The sequence below is a fragment of the Caretta caretta genome, chromosome 7, assembly GCF_965140235.1.
Source record: "Caretta caretta isolate rCarCar2 chromosome 7, rCarCar1.hap1, whole genome shotgun sequence".
Lineage (NCBI taxonomy): Eukaryota > Metazoa > Chordata > Testudines > Cheloniidae > Caretta > Caretta caretta.
The window spans coordinates 59,444,387-59,462,716 of NC_134212.1; the positions used below are offsets into that span (position 1 = coordinate 59,444,387).

At 48.7% G+C, this 18,330-nt stretch overlaps 1 protein-coding gene across 1 annotated transcript in view; it reads left to right on the forward strand.

Moving 5' to 3' along the window:
• Positions 1 to 11,581, forward strand: part of WDFY4 (WDFY family member 4) — a 241,499-nt gene extending 229,918 nt beyond the window's left edge. Inside the window, exons 60-63 of the mRNA XM_048858078.2 lie at positions 1,822 to 2,004; positions 2,782 to 2,869; positions 9,773 to 9,884; positions 10,972 to 11,581. Of these exons, the coding sequence (XP_048714035.2) occupies positions 1,822 to 2,004; positions 2,782 to 2,869; positions 9,773 to 9,884; positions 10,972 to 11,038 (450 nt within the window). The 3' untranslated portion in view covers positions 11,039 to 11,581. The remainder of the gene's footprint in view (positions 1 to 1,821; positions 2,005 to 2,781; positions 2,870 to 9,772; positions 9,885 to 10,971) is intronic.
• Positions 11,582 to 18,330: the final 6,749 nt, after the last annotated feature.

Here is an 18,330-nt window from a genome sequence, read left to right on the forward strand (position 1 = left end):
AGGAACACGCCCCGTTCTGCAAATCTCTGGGGTCATGAGGAATTTTGCAAAGCAAATTTTGTTCTTCAAAATGTCTCCCAGCTTCATTCTGTCTTGTAAACGATCGTCATCAGTCTCATGGAATTATTCAGTAATTTGGCCAAAATGTATGAATATCTCTGTGACAGGTTCCCTGGGGTGCAGCTTGGAATTGGGGAAACCGCTGAGCCCTCTAGCTTACCAACCTGGGCTCCCTCTCACACTGTGAAGTTGTGACAAGTGTAAACCTCTCTAGGTACTGCACTTACACAGACATCCACAGGCAGGGACACACACAGCTGAGTTATATGAATGCTTTTGCCAGCCACTCAGCACCAACAACAGAGAGGCTCCAGCCAATTCCTCCAGCTCCCCAGCCTAGGACCCCAGAGCTGTACCATCTTGCACTGGTCAGAAACCTGAACAGTGTAAATTTATTACCCAGTCTGCCACTTCTATAAAGGAAAGTGGATGTGAACCAACCCTTGCAACCTGAGCAGATTTCCCAAGCACTTCAACCAAACTGCACTGTTTTAGGTAAAATATAAAACAGATTTAATACCTGCAGACAGATAGATTTTTAAGTGATTATAAGTAATAAGAGTACAGATCAAAGTTGGTTATCTAAGAAATAAAAGTAAAATCACAATTTGAGTTCTATAAACTAGATAGTATTTGAATCAAACAGTGTCTCACCCTGACGGATAGTACAAGCAGGTTACAGATCTTCCACATACAGTCTGGGACTCTCCTTTAGCCTGGGACCACCTCCCTAGTTCAGCCTTTTACCTCCAAACGTGTTTCCAGGTGTTGAGCTGGGGGGGGGGGGGGAAGAGAGGCCAAGCGGTGATGTCACTTCCCCTCTTTTATAGTCTCTTCCAGCTTGCTGGAAAGACCCTTTGCTATGATGTGAGTCAAGCAGTCTCCATTGTCTACGTGCTATCTCTGAGAAGTCTCCATTGTATACGGTTCCTTGGATAGTCCTTGGGAGTATGGTTTCCTTTAATGGGCCTTCAGTGCATCTGGCTCCTCCACTGTCGCACCTGAAAGACTGGTTGTGGGTGTTCCCAACTTTACAACATATTTCAGTAACACATGCACAGCAAAACTTCATATCTTCATCCAAAGGCATCATCGTTCCAACACTGGTATTGTGCCTATTCCTTTGGCAATACTTGACAGCCTCGGCTTTCCAACACCCGATGTTATTTTTCTTATTTCTTTGCTAGTTCCGATGCGTGAAGTTTACTTGCATGTACTGCCTCAGCTGACTTTTGTCCCTCAAGAGCAGAATGTAGTAAAAAATATCAGGCTGTTAACTAGAGCTGCTGGAAAATTTTCAAATGAAAAGTCATTTTGTAGGGAAATGGCCTTTTTTAAAAAAAACAATTTTTCCGATTTTTTTAATTATTTCACAATTTTATGTGATTTTTTTAATTGAAAATATTTTAGAAAACGTAATCAAAAATGGTTATCAGTGTTGTTCGTTTATCAAAAACTGGATTTCTCATTAAATGAAAAAGAACCGTTTTGATAAAACTTTTGATTAAAAAATGCAACAAAAAAAGTGAAGAACCTGCAAGTGAATCTGTTTCAAACCCTGCAAAATGAAATTCCAGAATTTTTGCTTTGAAATTCTAGAATTTTGAATAAAAAAATTCATTTTTTGATCAGCTCTTATGACAAAAAGAGTGGAAGAGAAATAAAATGAAGAAGGGCAAATGCCATAGATTACAACAAGGGCCTAACAGCCACAGGTGGTGTTGGTGGGATCCTGAAATAATGCTGCTTGGTGTGTTCTAGGGTGACATTGCCTCTTGTGCCGGATCCTATTTACATTTGTGGACCATCAACGGCCAGCCTCTGGCAAGCATCAGCACCGCCTGCGGCCTGGAAGGAGCCATTGTTTGCTGCTGCTTTGCTGAAGTAATGGAGTGGGACACATGTAGCGTCATCATCACGGGAGGCACAGATGGAATTGTGAGGGTAGGTGTCATGTTTTTGCTAAGCCAGCTGTGGATAAGAGGCAGAATTTCCCATACTGAGTGGGGCGACAATGGTTTTCATTAGCTTCACATCTCCCCCTAGGCACATTACGAACAGAGAGCGATAGCGTAACCCAGAACTGAAGTGGTGTAATTTGTGGCGCTGGTGTGGAAAACACTAAGTATTCCCCACAACAAATTTAGAAAGAAACCAAACGATGTCATTTTGTTTGAAATAGTCCTCAGAAGTTTTCAGTACCAATTATTTTTTTCCGAAAACTGGAAAATTGTGTTTTTGACACAAAAGCTGACAAAAAGGAAATAGTTCGTTTATCAAAAAGACATTTTTCATTGGAAAAAAAGTGTTTCAGTGAGTTGTTTTTCACCCGCTCTGATCATTTGGAACAGGGGGAAGGTTTGGGGGCAAAATTTTTCAAGAGGCCTCTCATCCTCCTAAGAAACTGTTTTGAAAATGCTGTTCACTCTGGTCTATTCCAAAGGCAAAAACAACATCGCTGATCAGAAGCGTGTTTAGGCTCCTACCTTCAGGCTGGTGGTTGAACTTCAACAAGGGAGTGCTCACTCTAACAAAGTCCCTGTCTAATTCTCTAGCAATTGCATGGAACCCAGCAGGCCAGCTGAGCAGGGACAGAGCAATACCAACCTCTGATCCAGCTAGCGTACCTTTGACCTTATAGAGATTCTACGAGCCCCAGAACTGATGACTTACTTTCTTACACCTCTGCATTTTCTAACCCCTCCTTTCTTACCGACACAGTTATGGAAGACAGAATATGCAAAAGCCCCAGGCCAGGATGTTGGATCAGGATCACAAAAAGCCACAACAGAAGTTCTGGATAACAAAGGTACAACCTTACGATCCTGAAACGAAACACTGCTGTGTCGTGTGCACTGCATACTTGTGAAAGAGAAGCAGCTAGGGCTAGGAAAGGGTGTGGAGATTCAGAAAAACTGAGGGAACCCTCCTTCTCCATCCCCGACAAAACCTATCTAGATCTGAACCTGAATCACACTCTGGTGAAGGTCCTGAAGTGACCCATGGGTTTCCAGCCTTTGTGATGTCTTGGCTCTGGTGGGGCCGAATGCTGGGTGAGTTGCTGCTGTTGCGGTGACTGGTCCAAACCATGGCAGAAATGCTGGAGGCGGAGGGAGAATTCCCAGCCCCAGCTTCGCCAAAGGCTCAGGTAGAAGCATCGGAAAGTCCAGGTGCTTAGCCTCGCCTGACCCCAGACTGGAACCTCTTACACTTTGCCTGCAGTTAGTGAAGACCAGAGGCGGGCCTGAGCCTGGAGCCTGATCCAAACTGTCCCTGTGTCTGTGGGTTTGGTGGGTTCTCCTCTGCTACAGACACAAAGAAGGTCTCTCCCATGGGCATGGGGAGCACGTACCCTGTAAAAGGCACATGGCAGCGGAGAGGAGATGGCTTGAAATCCAGCTCTTGGACTGGATTGAGTTCACCTTAATGAGATGAGCTGTCTCTGGCAAGGAGCCTGCACACCGCCGCAAGGCAGGGCAGCTTCTCTCCCCCTCCGCCTGGAGGACAGGACCACTATGCCACAGTCAGCAGCCACAGTTCTTTTCCAGTACCTGCAGAGTGACTGTGGGTTCACCCCTCCCATCACTCCAGGACTCTATGCAGCTCCCCATTCATTTCTGGGTCTGAGTCAAGCTCCTGTCCCTAATCTCAAGGTGCCACAGTGAAGCAGACACTAGCTAGCTTAGAGACATGCCTCTCTGGGATGCTGAAGCTGAGGGCAGAGCATCCTGGGTGTACATAAGAACGACCAGACTGGGTCAGACCAAACGTCCATCTAGCCCAGTATCCTGTCTTCCAACAGTGGCCAATGCCAGGTGCCCCAGAGGGAATGAACAGAACAGGTAATCATCAAGTGATCCATCCCCTGTTGCCCATTCCCAGCTTCTGGCAAACAGAGGCTAGGGACACCATCTCTGCCCATCCAGGCTAATAGCCATTGATGGACCTATCCTCCATGAACTTATCTAGTCCTTTTTTGAACCCTGTTATAGTCTTGGCCTTCACAACACCCTCTGGCAAAGAGTTCCAGAGGTTGACTGTGTGTTGTGTGAAGAAATACTTTCTTTTGTTCGTTTTAAACCTGCTGCCTAATAATTTCATTTGGTGACCCCTAGTTTTTGTGTTATGAAAAGGAGTAAGGAAAAGGAGTACTTGTGGTACCTTAGAGACTAACCAATTTATTTGAGCATAAGCTTTCATGAGCTACAGCTCATTTCATCGGATGCATAGTGTGGAAAATACAGAAGATGATTTTATACACACAGACCATGAAAAAATGGGTGTTTATCACTACAAAAGGTTTTCTCTCCCCACACCCCACTCTCCTGTTGGTAATAGCTTATCTAAAGTGATCACTATCCTTACAATGTGTTTGATAATCAAGGTGGGCCATTTCCAGCACAAATCCAGGTTTTCTCCCCACCCCCCCACCCCACCCAAAACCACTCTCCTGTTGGTAATAGCTTATCTAAAGTGATCACTCTCCTTACAATGTGTATGATAATCAAGGTGGGCCATTTCCAGCACAAATCCAGGTTTTTGTGCTGGAAATGGCCCACCTTGATTATCATACACATTGTAAGGAGAGTAATCACTTTAGATAAGCTATTACCAGCAGGAGAGTGGGGTGGGGGGAGAGAAAACCTTTTGTAGTGATAAACACCCATTTTTTCATGGTCTGTGTGTATAAAAACATCTTCTGTATTTTCCACACTGTGCATCCAATGAAGTGAGCTGTAGCTCACGAAAGCTTATGCTCAAATAAATTGGTTAGTCTCTAAGGTGCCACAAGTACTCCTTTTCTTTTTGCGAATACAGACTAACACGGCTGTTACTCTGAAACCCGAAAAGGAGTAAGTAACACTTCCTGATTTACAGTCCAGTCCAGTCCCTGGCTGTGGAGTTCCTTCCAAGTGGGGGTCAACAAGGCCCTAGCCAGGGGCACGGGAACAGGGGAGGCCAGTGTGGCATAGCCCCATCACTTTTAAAAGCGAGAAGGCTAAGTAAGGTGCTTAGATACTGCCATGATGGGCCTTCAAAAATACCTAGACAGCTAGGGCAGGATTCCCTTCTGCCCCACCACCTTGTGTGCACACACAGCCATGTGCTAAGTTGGGGTGAAACGCTGCCACGCCAGGAGGGCTGCATTTCACCCCCACTCTTTGCAGGGGTGCAGAGCTACCCTGGGACTCACTTCCCGTTTGTCTCACATTCCTAAAGCTCAGGCTTTAGGGTTTCAGCTGCCCAGGCATCAGGAAGGGAGTCTCATCCCGCCACAGTGTGTTCTGGGTTGTTCGTTTATGTCCGTCCTTTGATGCATCAGGGACGGCCACAGCTGGAGATGGGACATTGGACGGGGCGGGCCAGGGCTCTGAGGGGGCACCGAGCTTTCTCCTTCTCAGGTGCGTGATTCGCTGGGTCCTGCTCATGTGCATAGGGTTTAACTGATCACCACAAGTGGGGCTGGAGGGAATTTCCCTTCAGGTCAGATTGGCAGGGACCTTGCAGGGGTTTTGCCTTCCCCCCACAGTGTGGGTGTGGGTATGGGTGTGGGTCACTTGCAAGGATTATTTGGGTATATATATATGGCTCCTTCTGGCCTTAGGCTCTATGCCTTTCCCCTCCCTATGCGAGCAGTCAGCCAGTCCTGCTGTTGCCCTGTTCTCCTCCCACCCTCTTTCATTTCCTCCCTGGCCCACTGAGAAGCCCCCTGCTGCCCTCTGGTGCCATCCCCATCATGGAGATCCATAGCCATTCCAGCAGGCCAGCCATGTGTCCCTGTCCTGTGCACTTGCCCCGCTCAGAGCTGCTTCTGACTGCCTGGCGCGCCAGCATGCACAGGTCAGAATGCAGGGCCAGAGTCCGGCCAGCCGGCATGGGGATCAGCATGACAAAGTGTTCAGCCAGCAGGGGCATCACTGAACATAAAGCACCAGACTGGGACCCAGGAGACCTGTTTCCTTTAGAAATGTTTGGGCAGAGTCAGGTCTGCATTGCCTCTCTGCTTTCCACCAAATAGTGTCCTTGCTTCCTGTCCTAAACCATGCTGCAAAATGGCTACACCAGGGGTCCTAAACTTGAATCATCAGGAGGGCCACATGAGGACTTGTACATTGGCCCGAGGGCCGCATCATCCCCGCCTCCCGCTGCCCCCAGCCCCCACTCCACCCCTGCCCCTGCCCACGGGGTGCAGCAGGGGGCTTGGGTGCAGGAGGGAGTGTGGGGTGCAGCAGGGGGCTCAGGGCAGGGTGCTGGGGTGCAGGAGGGAGTGCAGAGTGTGGCAGGGGTTTTGGGTGCAGCAGGGGGATCAGAGCAGGGAGTTGGGGTACAGGAGGGTTGGGGGTGTGGCAGGGGGCTCAGGGCAGGGAGTTGGGGTGCAGGAGGGAGTGCAGGGTGTGGCAGGGGGTTGGGGTGCAGGCCCCAGGGGGAGGGGGAGCAGAGAACTCCGTGATCTGTTCTTGCCTGGGGGTACCTCCCCCGAAGCTCCCACTTGGGAGCTTGGCAGGCCACAGGGAACAACCCCATGGGCAGGATGCAGCCTGTGGGCCGTGTATTTGAGGCCCCTGGGCTACACGTTCCACCCCAGAGGTGGCAGGGAGACCATTCCCCCACATGTGTGTGGACAGCGCTGTGAGAGCCTTGTGCTCTGTGAATGGTGCAGCATTACCGTGGAATGTGCATAGCCGGGGGAAGGCCTGCCCTGCCTTGGAGATATGGGGCAGCACTTAGACACAATGCAATGGGCAGATCCTGCCTGGAGCTGCTGATGCTGCAGCCAGGGGAGCTCAGTACTCACCTGTGGCAGGATCAGGCCCTAAGTGAGCCCTGGTTACCGGCTCAATAAACGTAATGTGCTTAATAAACAATCCTACTGCAAAACTATTTACAAGAGGACACTGGCTGAAAGCCCCATTGTGTCCAAAGGGCCTGAGGAACTGCAGAGAATCTTACCATAACATCTGTGCTGTTGGCTGTAATAAAGTGCCCTGGCCTGATTCCAGGAAGGAGCCGTGCCAAACTCAACACCTGGCTGGAGGGACAGAGTCTGGCTCTGCTCAGGGTACTGCCTTTGCCACCCACAGTGAAGTCGGGAGGCTTTTCAAGGCAGTGTGAGGCCAGCAGGGGGCCCCTGGAGCCTGGGTTTATTTATGTTTCCCCAGCTGTATTCCTGAACAGCCAGTGGTTATGCTGAGCTGATGGCGAAGCTATTAAAGGTAGCTCCGCAAGCCGGAGGCCTACGATGTGTTGAAAGCTACAACACTGTCATGGTAATAAAAGTAATCGGAGTTAAACGTTCCTGACCTAGCAGATACAGGCGCCAACGCCTACCAGGGATCTTTAAAGCAGGGCTCCGTTATTTTCCCTGGGTATTTTAAAATGCGTGTGTGGGGGACAGAGAGAGAGCAAGAGAGAGACCAGGTATAATTTATAACATTTATTTTTGTGACTCTCATTGCGGAAGGCATTCGTGCTGAAGGCACTCCCTGTTTTTCCAGGATTAGGTTTACAGCTTGGTCATCTGAATACTAAGATATTCTACAGTAATCAGACATTGCGGGGGGAATTTTCAAAAGCACCTTGGTGACTTAGAAGCACAAGTCCCATTAATGGGACTTTGGCTCCTAACTCACTTAGGTAGAAGGGTTTATAAACACCTATACAGGACCATAGGATTTAGCAGATTGGATCAGTCCAGGGGTCCGGCTAGCTCAGTATCCCATCTGCAACAGTGGTCAGTACCAGGTGCTGTGGAGGAAAGTGTAAGAATCCTCACTTGCCAGTTGTGAGATAACCTGCCCCCCAAATTAAGTCTCAGCCTGGTTTCTAGTAGTCAGAAATTGACTTAAGCCCTGAAGGAAGAGATTTAATAGTCCTCCTACATTTTATTGGAACTAATTATGATACGTATGATATTTGGTATCCATATTAATGTCCAATCCATTTTTGAATCTTTGTAAATTCTTGGCCTCACTGACTTCCTGTGGCAATGAGTTCCACAGTCTAATTACATATATATAATTATGTTGGTAGATCTAATTACATAGGTGTATCTTTATGCAAACTATGGCCACATTTTGGGCTTTAAGCCCTGGTCAGTCAGGAAGGGCTTTCAGAGCAGAATGTGTTTCCTGGGGGAAGTCTGAAGGCAAGGAGAGCAGCAAGAGGGGTGTGCCGTCTGATCTTAAACCAGAGAGTTGGGGCCAGAGGGCTGAAGGTGGGAGGTGCCTGCTTGCTCTAAGCTGGATTTCTAACTAGGGCTGAAGGCAGGGGAGCAGTGGAGGGGTTTACCTGATGATGTCTCCACACCAGAGAGCTGAACCCAGGGAACAGGGGGAGTGAGGGATACTTCCCTGGTAAAGATGATCTCCCAGCAGAGAGGCTGGGGGGTGGGGAAGTCCTGTTAGGAAGAGTGGAAGGGCTGGGATACCTGTCCTGGCAGAAGGACAGAAGAAGACTTATAGAGTCCCAGTGAGTAGAAGCTATCAGAGAGTGGAAGCTGAGGTGTGTCAGGATGAGCTGTCCTGGGATGTACAGGGGGTGATAAATGGACTTTGGTCTGTTTACACTATGGTTTTGTACTAAACTAGCCCCAAGGGGGCAACAGAGTCCTTGGGTTACTGGGTAGGGAAAACTGAGGCAGGTGTACCTGTCATGCCGTGGGCTGTCACAAGAGGGTGTTCTTGTCGGGGCCATCATATGTTAAACCCAGAGACTTTAGTTAGACTGAATCATTTTAGTCCTCAGGAGATAAAACTCTTGTGGCTGCAGACAAAGGATGGGAGAGACTGAGGTGTAGCAATGCCTGTAGTGGTGGCCCCTGCAGTGGCAGGGGATTGATTAGGTGAGATATGCCCAGAGGATCCCAGCAGGCAAACCTCACGCCATGCTGCAGAGGGAAATGAAAAAAAATCCAAGATCCCTGCCAATCTGATCTGGGGAAAGTCCTTCCCAACCCCAAATCCAGCCATCACTTAGAGCCTGAGCATGTGAGCAAGAACCAGCCAGCCAGGCATCTAGAAAGAGGATCTGTCATTTTCTCACACGTGCACCCACAAGCAGCATCATTAATTATTAGCCAGTCGTGATGTTTAATTACAGCAACGAGACGCTTCCCAAAACTCTTCGAATGACTTCAGAATGATTTTAGATGGCCTAAATATTCCCACATCTCATTCTATCCATTAAAGGAAATAAAATTTAAGTCAAAATGTGGCGATTAAGAAGACTGAAGTAACAATGACTGAGTTACATTGTTGGGGGCGTGTGTGTGTGTCCGTGTGTGCATATGCACACGCACATTTAATTATCGGTTCTGTTATGAGCGGATTTAGATAAGTTGATGATACCGGGCTTTATGTAATTTATTTTTAGTAGGCAATTATAGGCTGCATTATATCCTGGCAGCAAGGTATTCTGGGGCATCTTATTAAGCATAGAGCCAGTAAACACTGATGAACAATTTTGCTGAACTAGGCATGCAATTTAGAAAGCAATAATACACAAATCCAATTTAGCGCACAATTGGTACAGCCGCACGTCAGCACATGTAACTATCATCGCCGCAAATTAAATTGGGATGGGCCTATTCTGCAACAGCACAGGCCAAGATTAAATATATTTGTTCTCAACTTAACAACTTGCTGACCGTAAATAATCACGCACACACACCCACCCCTGCCCCACAAGCAGTTTCTAAATATTTATTCTGCAGGTAACAAGTGGGGGCAACATCTGCTTCTTTGCCGGGAGTTGAACATCAGTGTCACCTTGACTGGGAAACCAGCTAAGAATAATCCCACAGTGACGGCTCTTGCGGTAACCAGGTACAGTAATTTCCATTGCAATGTATCGTTTGTCCAGCAGAGGGCACAGTAGCAGCCCCAGTGATTCCAAGTGTCTGTCCTGAGTTATCGCTTATTTTTATTATTTCTTAAAATATCCACGTGTCCTAATAAGATGCAGCCATCCTGTGATATGGTCTTGTCAGCTCTCCCAAGCTAAGCATGGTCAGGACTCAGCTGGGAGACCGCCAAGGAAAGAACCAGCTGTTGTAGGAAGCTGTTCGTAGTTGCCACTCCTACCTCTGAATCGGGTTGAAACCGCCGGCCCAGTACAGTGCTAGGGGCCACTGGAGTTGCCATCTCTTGTCTTCGGGGAGATGTGAAAGTGAGGCTTAGACCAGAAGTGCTCTGTAAAGATCTTGTGATTTTATTCTCCAAAATGAAGAGGCTGTTGGACTCCAGTCAGATTCCCAGTAGCATAGCAAGTTAGCATTTGCCTCACTAACTACCTCCTGCCATTTCAGTTGGCTCTGAGGTTCAGCCTCATTTCCTGTCCTGTCCTGTCGCTATGCACTGGTAAACAGGTGCTGTGCTCCTCTCCAGAAGTGGTGGCTTTTCAGCGGTCAGCCAAGTGATTTCTGTAAACAGCATCATTAGATTGCAGGAACTTTGGGAGCGGGGTGTATCTGTCCCCTGCACTTTTGAATCTTCTGGGGCTCCCGAGTGTGTACAGGATTTAGAGATGTCAGAGAATAACTTGATTCCTATAATTGTCTGCTAAACAGATTTATTGGGGGCTGTGCTTCATTGTATTGGAGATGAATGAATCTTCGAGCTCTTGGCAGTTCAGATCCAAATCCCAACTGGCCACAATGTCCATAATTGGCCAGACCAAACCTCGGATCCTAACCCCGTTGAAATCTGGGAAAGTTTGGCTCTGAATCCAACTCCAGCCTTTGGAAACTTAGACCTGTATCTAGTTTACGTGAGAGTTATTCAGGCTTTAATGGTGGGCGCTCTCTGTCCCAATTGCTGCACAAACCAGAGAGCATCTCAAACGTGCAGCACCAGTTTTGCCTTTTGTTATTGAATGCTATCTTTTTTTTTTCTTTTTCTTTTCTTTCCCAAGAAATTCCTCCAAGATCCTAGTTGGTGATGAGAGGGGGAGGATATTCAGTTGGGCTGTGGATGGGTAGGAAGAAACAACAAGGAGCTCTTGGTCTCCTCCAACCCTGTGTGGTGTCTATGGATGGAATGAAAATTATCCTTCAGAGTACACAAGATTTGTAAGGAAGAGCGGAGTGAAACGAATCTCAAGAGAGTCACCAACCTGTAGGGTCAAGTTGGGAGCAGAAAAGGAATTTGACATCCTCTGATACAGCTCTGCCCTGTTATTAAAGTAAAAAGGTATGAAGGTCTAGTCCTGCCCCTGCCGCATATACAACCCCCGTCACTGAATTTGCCAATGAGAATCACTGCCAGTGGTATAATGCAGTGTGCATGTTCTATCTGCTGTGTCTCAGTGTCCCATCCTGCTCCCAGTGAAATCAATGGGAATTTTACCACTCTTCAATGGGAACAGATCTGGGCTCTGAATTGTGGGCCACTGTATAGAATACAGCAGGTAAATGCTATCAAAATGTGTTTAAAACTGATCCTCGTTGGCACGTGCATTTGAACTGCACATGAATTTCCTCTGTACAAAGTGGTTTTTGCGTTAAATAAAATCCAGCTGTTTATTTGTGTGGTTTAACAGGATGGTAATTGCTCAGTGTACTCAATTGATGGTGGTCTGTGTGTGTGTTTTTTTTTAACTTGGATCCAGAGGATGGTACGCAAACCTCGTGCTGGGATGTAGATTGAACCTCTCAGACACACTTCATGCTGGGAGGTTCCAACTGCAGGGCTCCCAGAGTGATCCTGGCCAGGGTTTAGATTTTATGTCACTGTTTGGGGGGAAATTTCACCCACTGAAGTGGATGGAGCAGCAGCCAGGCACAGGAGCTCGGAGTGTGGCCCCCTGGAAGGCCAGGAGGGCGTTAACATGTGAAACCAGCTGGGACCTATGAAACAGTCTTGCTTGTGGATTGGTACTAGGGTTTCTAGAGGAGAAGATGATACACGTGCATTAGAGATGTCAGTGCTGTGCGGGGGGGGGGGAGTGTCAGTCTGTGTAGCCTGGAGTCCAGAGAATGATCTCTTCAGAGCCCCTTCCCGCCGAGCAGGGCTGACAGTCCATCCAGCAGGGGGCAGAGGTGGCACTCCTGCGCCTCATTATTGCTAAGAGGTTGGTTTCCACCCATCCTGTGCTGCTTGGTCCTGGGCTGCACCCCGAGGGGTTCAGGAAGAGGGTGCCAGGGGCTGGGGACCGGAATCTCCCAGGTAAACATTTAATGCTGACCCGCTTCCTCACTGGCTGCTGCTGAGAGAAACGGAGGGAGAGGAGGAATCAAATGCAAGTTGAAAAGGAGAGAGAAGGAGAAGATCTCTCCTGCTTCTCCTGTTGCAGCTATCTTGCTGTAGCATCTGTGTCTGAGCCCCCAGCATCCACATGGTGTGCCGCCCCAGGCTTGGGAGCCTCCTGGGACCTAGCCAGGCCAGGCCCCCTATCACAGGGGCTTAGCTCATCCCGAACACAGGCCCTGTGCAGAAGGGCCCTGAACATTGGTGGCGCCTGGAAAGACCCCAGCACTGGGGTATATTTGCCCAATAGCACTGATACAGGTAAGCAAGTCTGGGGGGATGGAGGTGGATCAGCGTGTGGATTTATAAGGTGCTCCTCTGAATGAGGAGGATAAAAAGAAATGCTGGGCGGCTGTCTTAGTTCTTGAGCCTGGCCCATTCTGTGCCCACGAGGAGGCAGGGGTCACACGTTTAAAGCTTGAATCATAACCTAAACGCGCAAAGGGCTGAATTAAGTTTGCACGGGCGGCCTTAAATCTGGCATGGCCTCACTTTTGAGTGGCTGACTTTGCAAAACCTATTAAGAAAACATTCTTCTCTCACAGTTCTTGGCTGTAATTTCTTCAATTTTTTTAAAAAAGGAAATCAGGGGCACCCAAAGCCCCACCTATTCCTCTGTGTACAGGGTCATGCCGTCCCCCAGCTGTTGAAGGACTCCTACGCTAGCGATTAAGATTTTCAGCAGCACGGCGTTCCCTGAGAGACGCCAGCAATCCAGGCCCTGGAAGAACATCCCTCCTTAACAAAGTGCTTGTCTCCTGAAGCGCAGCAGGGAGAGGGAGCTAAATGAACTGGTGCCAAGAACCTCAAGCAAGAGCCTGGATCTCTAATGAGAGACTAGCCTGGGGGAAGGCTTGGATCGCCGGCAAACACCACATGTTCTCTCATGGGCGGGAAGTGGGTATCACTGTGAAAGAGTCCTCTTCCTTTGTGGGACGCTAGGCAGGGTGACCACAAACAAGGCAGCCAGAAGTGATTGAGCGCAGGTCCAGTGGCGTTGCCAGCAGGAACTGCTGAATGCCTGTGGGTTTCCTATGCTGTGCAGCCTCTGGCAAAGTGCTGGGGGGATCTGCTTCCTCTAGGCAGAGAGAACATGTAGATCAGCAGCAGTTTTTGCATGTCAGTTTTGCACAGCTCTGAGCTTCCGCTGCAAACCGGACCGTGACTCGCAAACTTTCTGACGGGTCGCTTATCCTACAGGCCAGCTTTCTAGCCATGGTACTTATCCCACCCTCCTTCCCATAGTATCCGTGCACCTTACTGTCATTACAGTATCATTACAGTATACTGTCATTACAGTATAATTAGCCTGCAGAAGAGAAGAATGAGGGGGGATTTGATAGCTGCTTTCAACTACCTGAAAGGGGGTTCCAAAGAGGATGGCTCTAGACTGTTCTCAATGGTAGCAGATGACAGAACGAGGAGTAATGGTCTCAAGTTGCAGTGGGGGAGGTTTAGATTGGATATTAGGAAAAACTTTTTCACTAAGAGGGTGGTGAAACACTGGAATGCGTTACCTAGGGAGGTGGTAGAATCTCCTTCCTTAGAGGTTTTTAAGGTCAGGCTTGACAAAGCCCTGGCTGGGATGATTTAACTGGGAATTGGTCCTGCTTCGAGCAGGGGGTTGGACTAGATGACCTTCAGGGGTCCCTTCCAACCCTGATATTCTATGATTCTATGATTCTATCTAGTATCATACACCCTGTGAGGTAGGGCAGGGCTATTCTGCCCGTTGGACAGATGAGAAACTGAGGCACAGAGGGCCTAAGGTCCAGATCTTTTCAAAGGTTTTGAGGCTCCTAATGTCCATTGATTTCAATAGAAGGTTTGAGCCTAAACATCGCCGAGGTACCTGACCACTGGACCAATCTTCCTCTCCTCTGATACAGACACCTCTGCCCTCTGGAAGACCATGGCCAGCGGGTGAAGCTTCCCCTTGGAGAGGCTAGCTCCCTGCCCCGTTTCTTCCAGCTGAGGCCTGCCACCCCTGCTCACTGCTCTCAGGCCCCCGCCATGGCCCCAGCCAGGGCCGAGTTCTAGACTTAGCCTCAACTGGGACCACGGCAGAGCTCTCGGCCCTGGCTGGAGCCCCGAGCCCACCCCCCATTCCACCGCTTCCACCTCCGGCCCCACCCCCATTCCGCCCCTTCTCCCAAGGCCCTGCCCCGCCGCACACTCCTTCCCCTCCACCCCCGCTGCGGCCCCGAGACCAGAAAAGCTCTTTGCTCCCGCCGTGGCCCTGAACCCCTGGCTGAGGAGATTTTTCAGGCTAGACTGGAACGACTGCCCTATACCCAAAAGGCTCCACTTCCCTTTACCAGCCCTTTGACCTCCCATTCCTGCCCAGCTGCTCTTTCAAGATAAGTATGGGGTGAATTATATTTTCCTGTTGATCTTGGCCCCTGGCTATCAATAAACTTGGCCAGGGCGCTGGTGGTTCGTCCTCTTGGGTGTTACCAAGACTACAGGGAAGCAGAGATGAGAAGGCCCCTAAAGTTAAGTAGGAGTTGATGCCTTGCTAATCATAGTAATTCCCTTCCTCACGCCCTGCCCCTCCAGTCCTTGCCCAGCCTCAGCTCTTTCCTTGGGGCTGCTGCCAGCTCCCAAGTTAGAAGCTGTGTCGAAAGCTGTGCCTGCAGAGCCCCTAGTTTCAGGGAGACATTTTGTCCCAGTTCCTTGCCAGTGCTGGGGAGCTCCAGAAATCCCTGCATCAAACCTGCCAGGACAGGGAAGTTGCTGTGACACCCAAATTCCCAGTAGCCAAGCTCTAAGCCACAAAGCAAATCTGGGGGATGGAGGTGGATCAGCATGTGGATTTATAAGGTGCTAACCCACCCTATTCATCTTAACGTACGTTGTGTTGGTGAGACATTAAAGCACTGTAGGGCATAAGGTTCAACAAGTCAAAAGCAAAATCCCAGCTCCTGAATGTGGAGAATCCAAACCCCAGTCTGGATCTGATCATCACAGCAGGCCCCAATGCACTGAGCCACGCTCCCAGATCTGAACCTGCAGGAACCCATGCTAACACAGCCTGCGTGAGAGAGGTGGAAAGGCGAGGGCCTGGAGCCCTGCATTTTCCTGCCAGCCCAATTTCTATCAACTCTACAAAGCCCTGTCACATGGTGACTGCGTGGCCAGCAGGGCAGAGGGTCCATGGCACCTACTGGAATTAACAGCTGGTGCCCAGCATCCCTGGAAAATCAAGTCACTGTGACTCTTTGGGCAGTGAGCTGCTGGGGCAGGGAGTGGGAGTGGTGATGTGGTTTCTCAAAAACAACAAGGAGTCCGGTGGCACCTTAAAGACTAACAGATTTATTTGGGCATAAGCTTTCATGGGTAAAAAACCCACTTCTTCAGATGTGGTTTCTGGCTCTCCCTGCATTCAGACGCACATCACCTAAGGATCAGGCTAATTGTCACCTTACCACTTTCAGCCGCCAGAAGAGTGTGCAGTAATTACTGTCATCAGAGTCATTAGGGTTGCTGGGAAGGCAGGGAGAGGGGCTGGAACTGATGGAAGGCCAGCCTTCTTTGTGTGCTCTCTTTACAGGAAGGTTGTCATTAGTATCAGTTAGAGGCCAACTCTACCCGAGTTTTATGAGACACCTGGAAATTTGATGCACAGGATTTTTAAAGGCACAGACCCAAGCCAAGCGTAACAGAGAGGGCCGCATGGTGCGGGCGAGTAGAACCAGCCACGCGGCGGCAATACGGATGTGTGGGGAAACCTTGGGGAGCAAAGGAAGGGGTTGCTGCTGTTAGTGATGAACAAATGTAGCGGATGAGGGGATCGCTGACCCACGCGCTCACGTTTACACGGCACGTTTCATGCCAAATCACTGTACTAACTCCATGCTGTGTGCATGCAGCGCTGGTGCAGGGCAGCCACTCCTAGGGCAGGGGGTGGTGAGCTGGCAAACCCCTGCTCTTAGAAACAGCATCAGGGTTTCCAGTGACTATCCAGAATGGGGGAGACACACACACACCCCATGTGGGGACTACGGCTGAGCAAATAACTGATTATGCAGCTCGGGGGCTGAACCAAAAAAATCAGCAAAAAGTATTGGCTTGGAGCAAAAAAACCCACCCAAAATGAAGCAAAGCTGAAAAAACCTGAAGTGACACTTTTTTGGGTTTCATTTTGTTTCAGTTTTGGTTGTTTTTCAGCCCCAACCCTTTTTAAAAAATAGAGCTAAATTTTGAAACCAAACAAGTCAAAATGTTTCATTTTGAAACAGCTGAAATGAATGTTTTCGGCTCTTTGGTGAAACTATTTGTCAAATTCAGCCCTAATTAGTGACTGGTTTTGGTGCACTGAAAAAGGCAGCATTTTGAACTCACCCTGTGCCACTTCTGGGTGTGTTTCGTTGCTCGCTTTGTCTTGGTGGGGGATGGGTCTGGAACACTCCCATTGCCCTCACCTCTGCAGAAATGGCAAGGGGCTTGCATTTATGAAATACTATATTTAAGAAGGGAGAAAGGGTTCTTCTTTCTAAATGTGTCATTGAAATAGTCCCATTAAATGCAGGCTGGCTTGGAAAAAGTATCCTAAATATGCATCATGGGGCACCAGGTTTATTGGCTCTCAGCAGCTTCACATCAAACCTGCTCAGATTACAAGCAAAAGGATTTCTTTTTTACCCAGCTGCCAGCCCTGCAAACAGCCTGGGATCTGAGAGTCAAGCTGGGCTACTTCTTTCTTATTCATCATTAGTGTCAAAAGCTCTGCAGGCCAATTTATGACAGCAGTGATATCTGTTTGACCCTGTGAGCTTCAATGGGCTTAGGCTGATTGAGAATCATCAACAGAGTCCTGCCAATCAGGAACAGACTCCCACTCGCTTGTTCTCATCTTTACTGGTTCTATGGGACAAACCACAGTGAAAAAAACTGTAAAAACGTATTTGAGTCACTAAAGTCACTGCGACTCTCATACATACAGGGGGCGGATCTGTTAAGTAAGAAAGTGCCATAGTTGCAGATGTGCAGCGTTGTTGTAGTCGTGTTGGTCCCAGGGTATTAGAGAGAAAAGGTGGGTGAAATAATATCTTTTATTGGACCAATTTCTGTGGGTGAAAGAGACAAGCTTTTGAGCCACACGGAGCTCTTCTTCAGGTCTGGGGACTGCACTAAGCGCAGGTCTACACTGAAAACGCTGAATTGGCACAGCTGCATGGATGCAGATGCGCCATTGTAGTGCTTAAAGGCATGTCTACAGGTACAGTGCCGGTGCAGCGTGTCTGGTGAAGACTCTCTCTGCTGATGGGAGACCGTTCTCCCATCAGCATAATAAAACCACCTCCACAAGTGCCAGTAGCTATGCTGCCGGGAGACGCGCTCCTCTTGACACAGCACTTTCTACACAAGAGGTTACGTCTGGTAAAACTACGTCGCTCAGAGGTGTGGATTTTTCACACCCTTGAGCAAGGTAGTTAGGTCAACATAGGTCTGTAGTGTAGACCTGACCTCAGAGTGCCACAGCTAAAAACAACGTGGACCAGATTGTTTAGTGTAAGGGATGTACACATATTTCAAGGGACCATTCAAGGTGAAGTGGCCTGTTAACACCTCTCCGGTCATAGAGAAGAAAGGAAGGAAAAAAACGCTGGAGGTGTGCGGGGGTTTGTGGGTTGATGCAATAAGCTATAAATCCAGTGTCTCTGTTCAGTCCATGGTTTTTAGTGTCTAGCAAAGTTATGAATGTAAGCTGTCAGGCTCGTCTTTTGAAAGTCTTGGGCAGTTTTCCATTGAGGATGAGGACTTATAGGTCTGATCTAGAGTGATCACTTTGCGAGAAGTGTCCACCCACAGGCGATGGGGTGTTTTTGTCTTATCATTTCCCTGTGTGAGTTCATTCAAGAGCGTAGCGACTGTCTGGTTTCACCCACATAGTTACTATTGGGGCATTTAGTGCACCGGATGAGGTACGCCACGTTGTGATAGTCATGTGTAGGACCCATGGATCTTGAAAGGTGTGTTGTGGGGGAGTGGGGTGCTGATCATTGTAGCAGTGAAGATACGT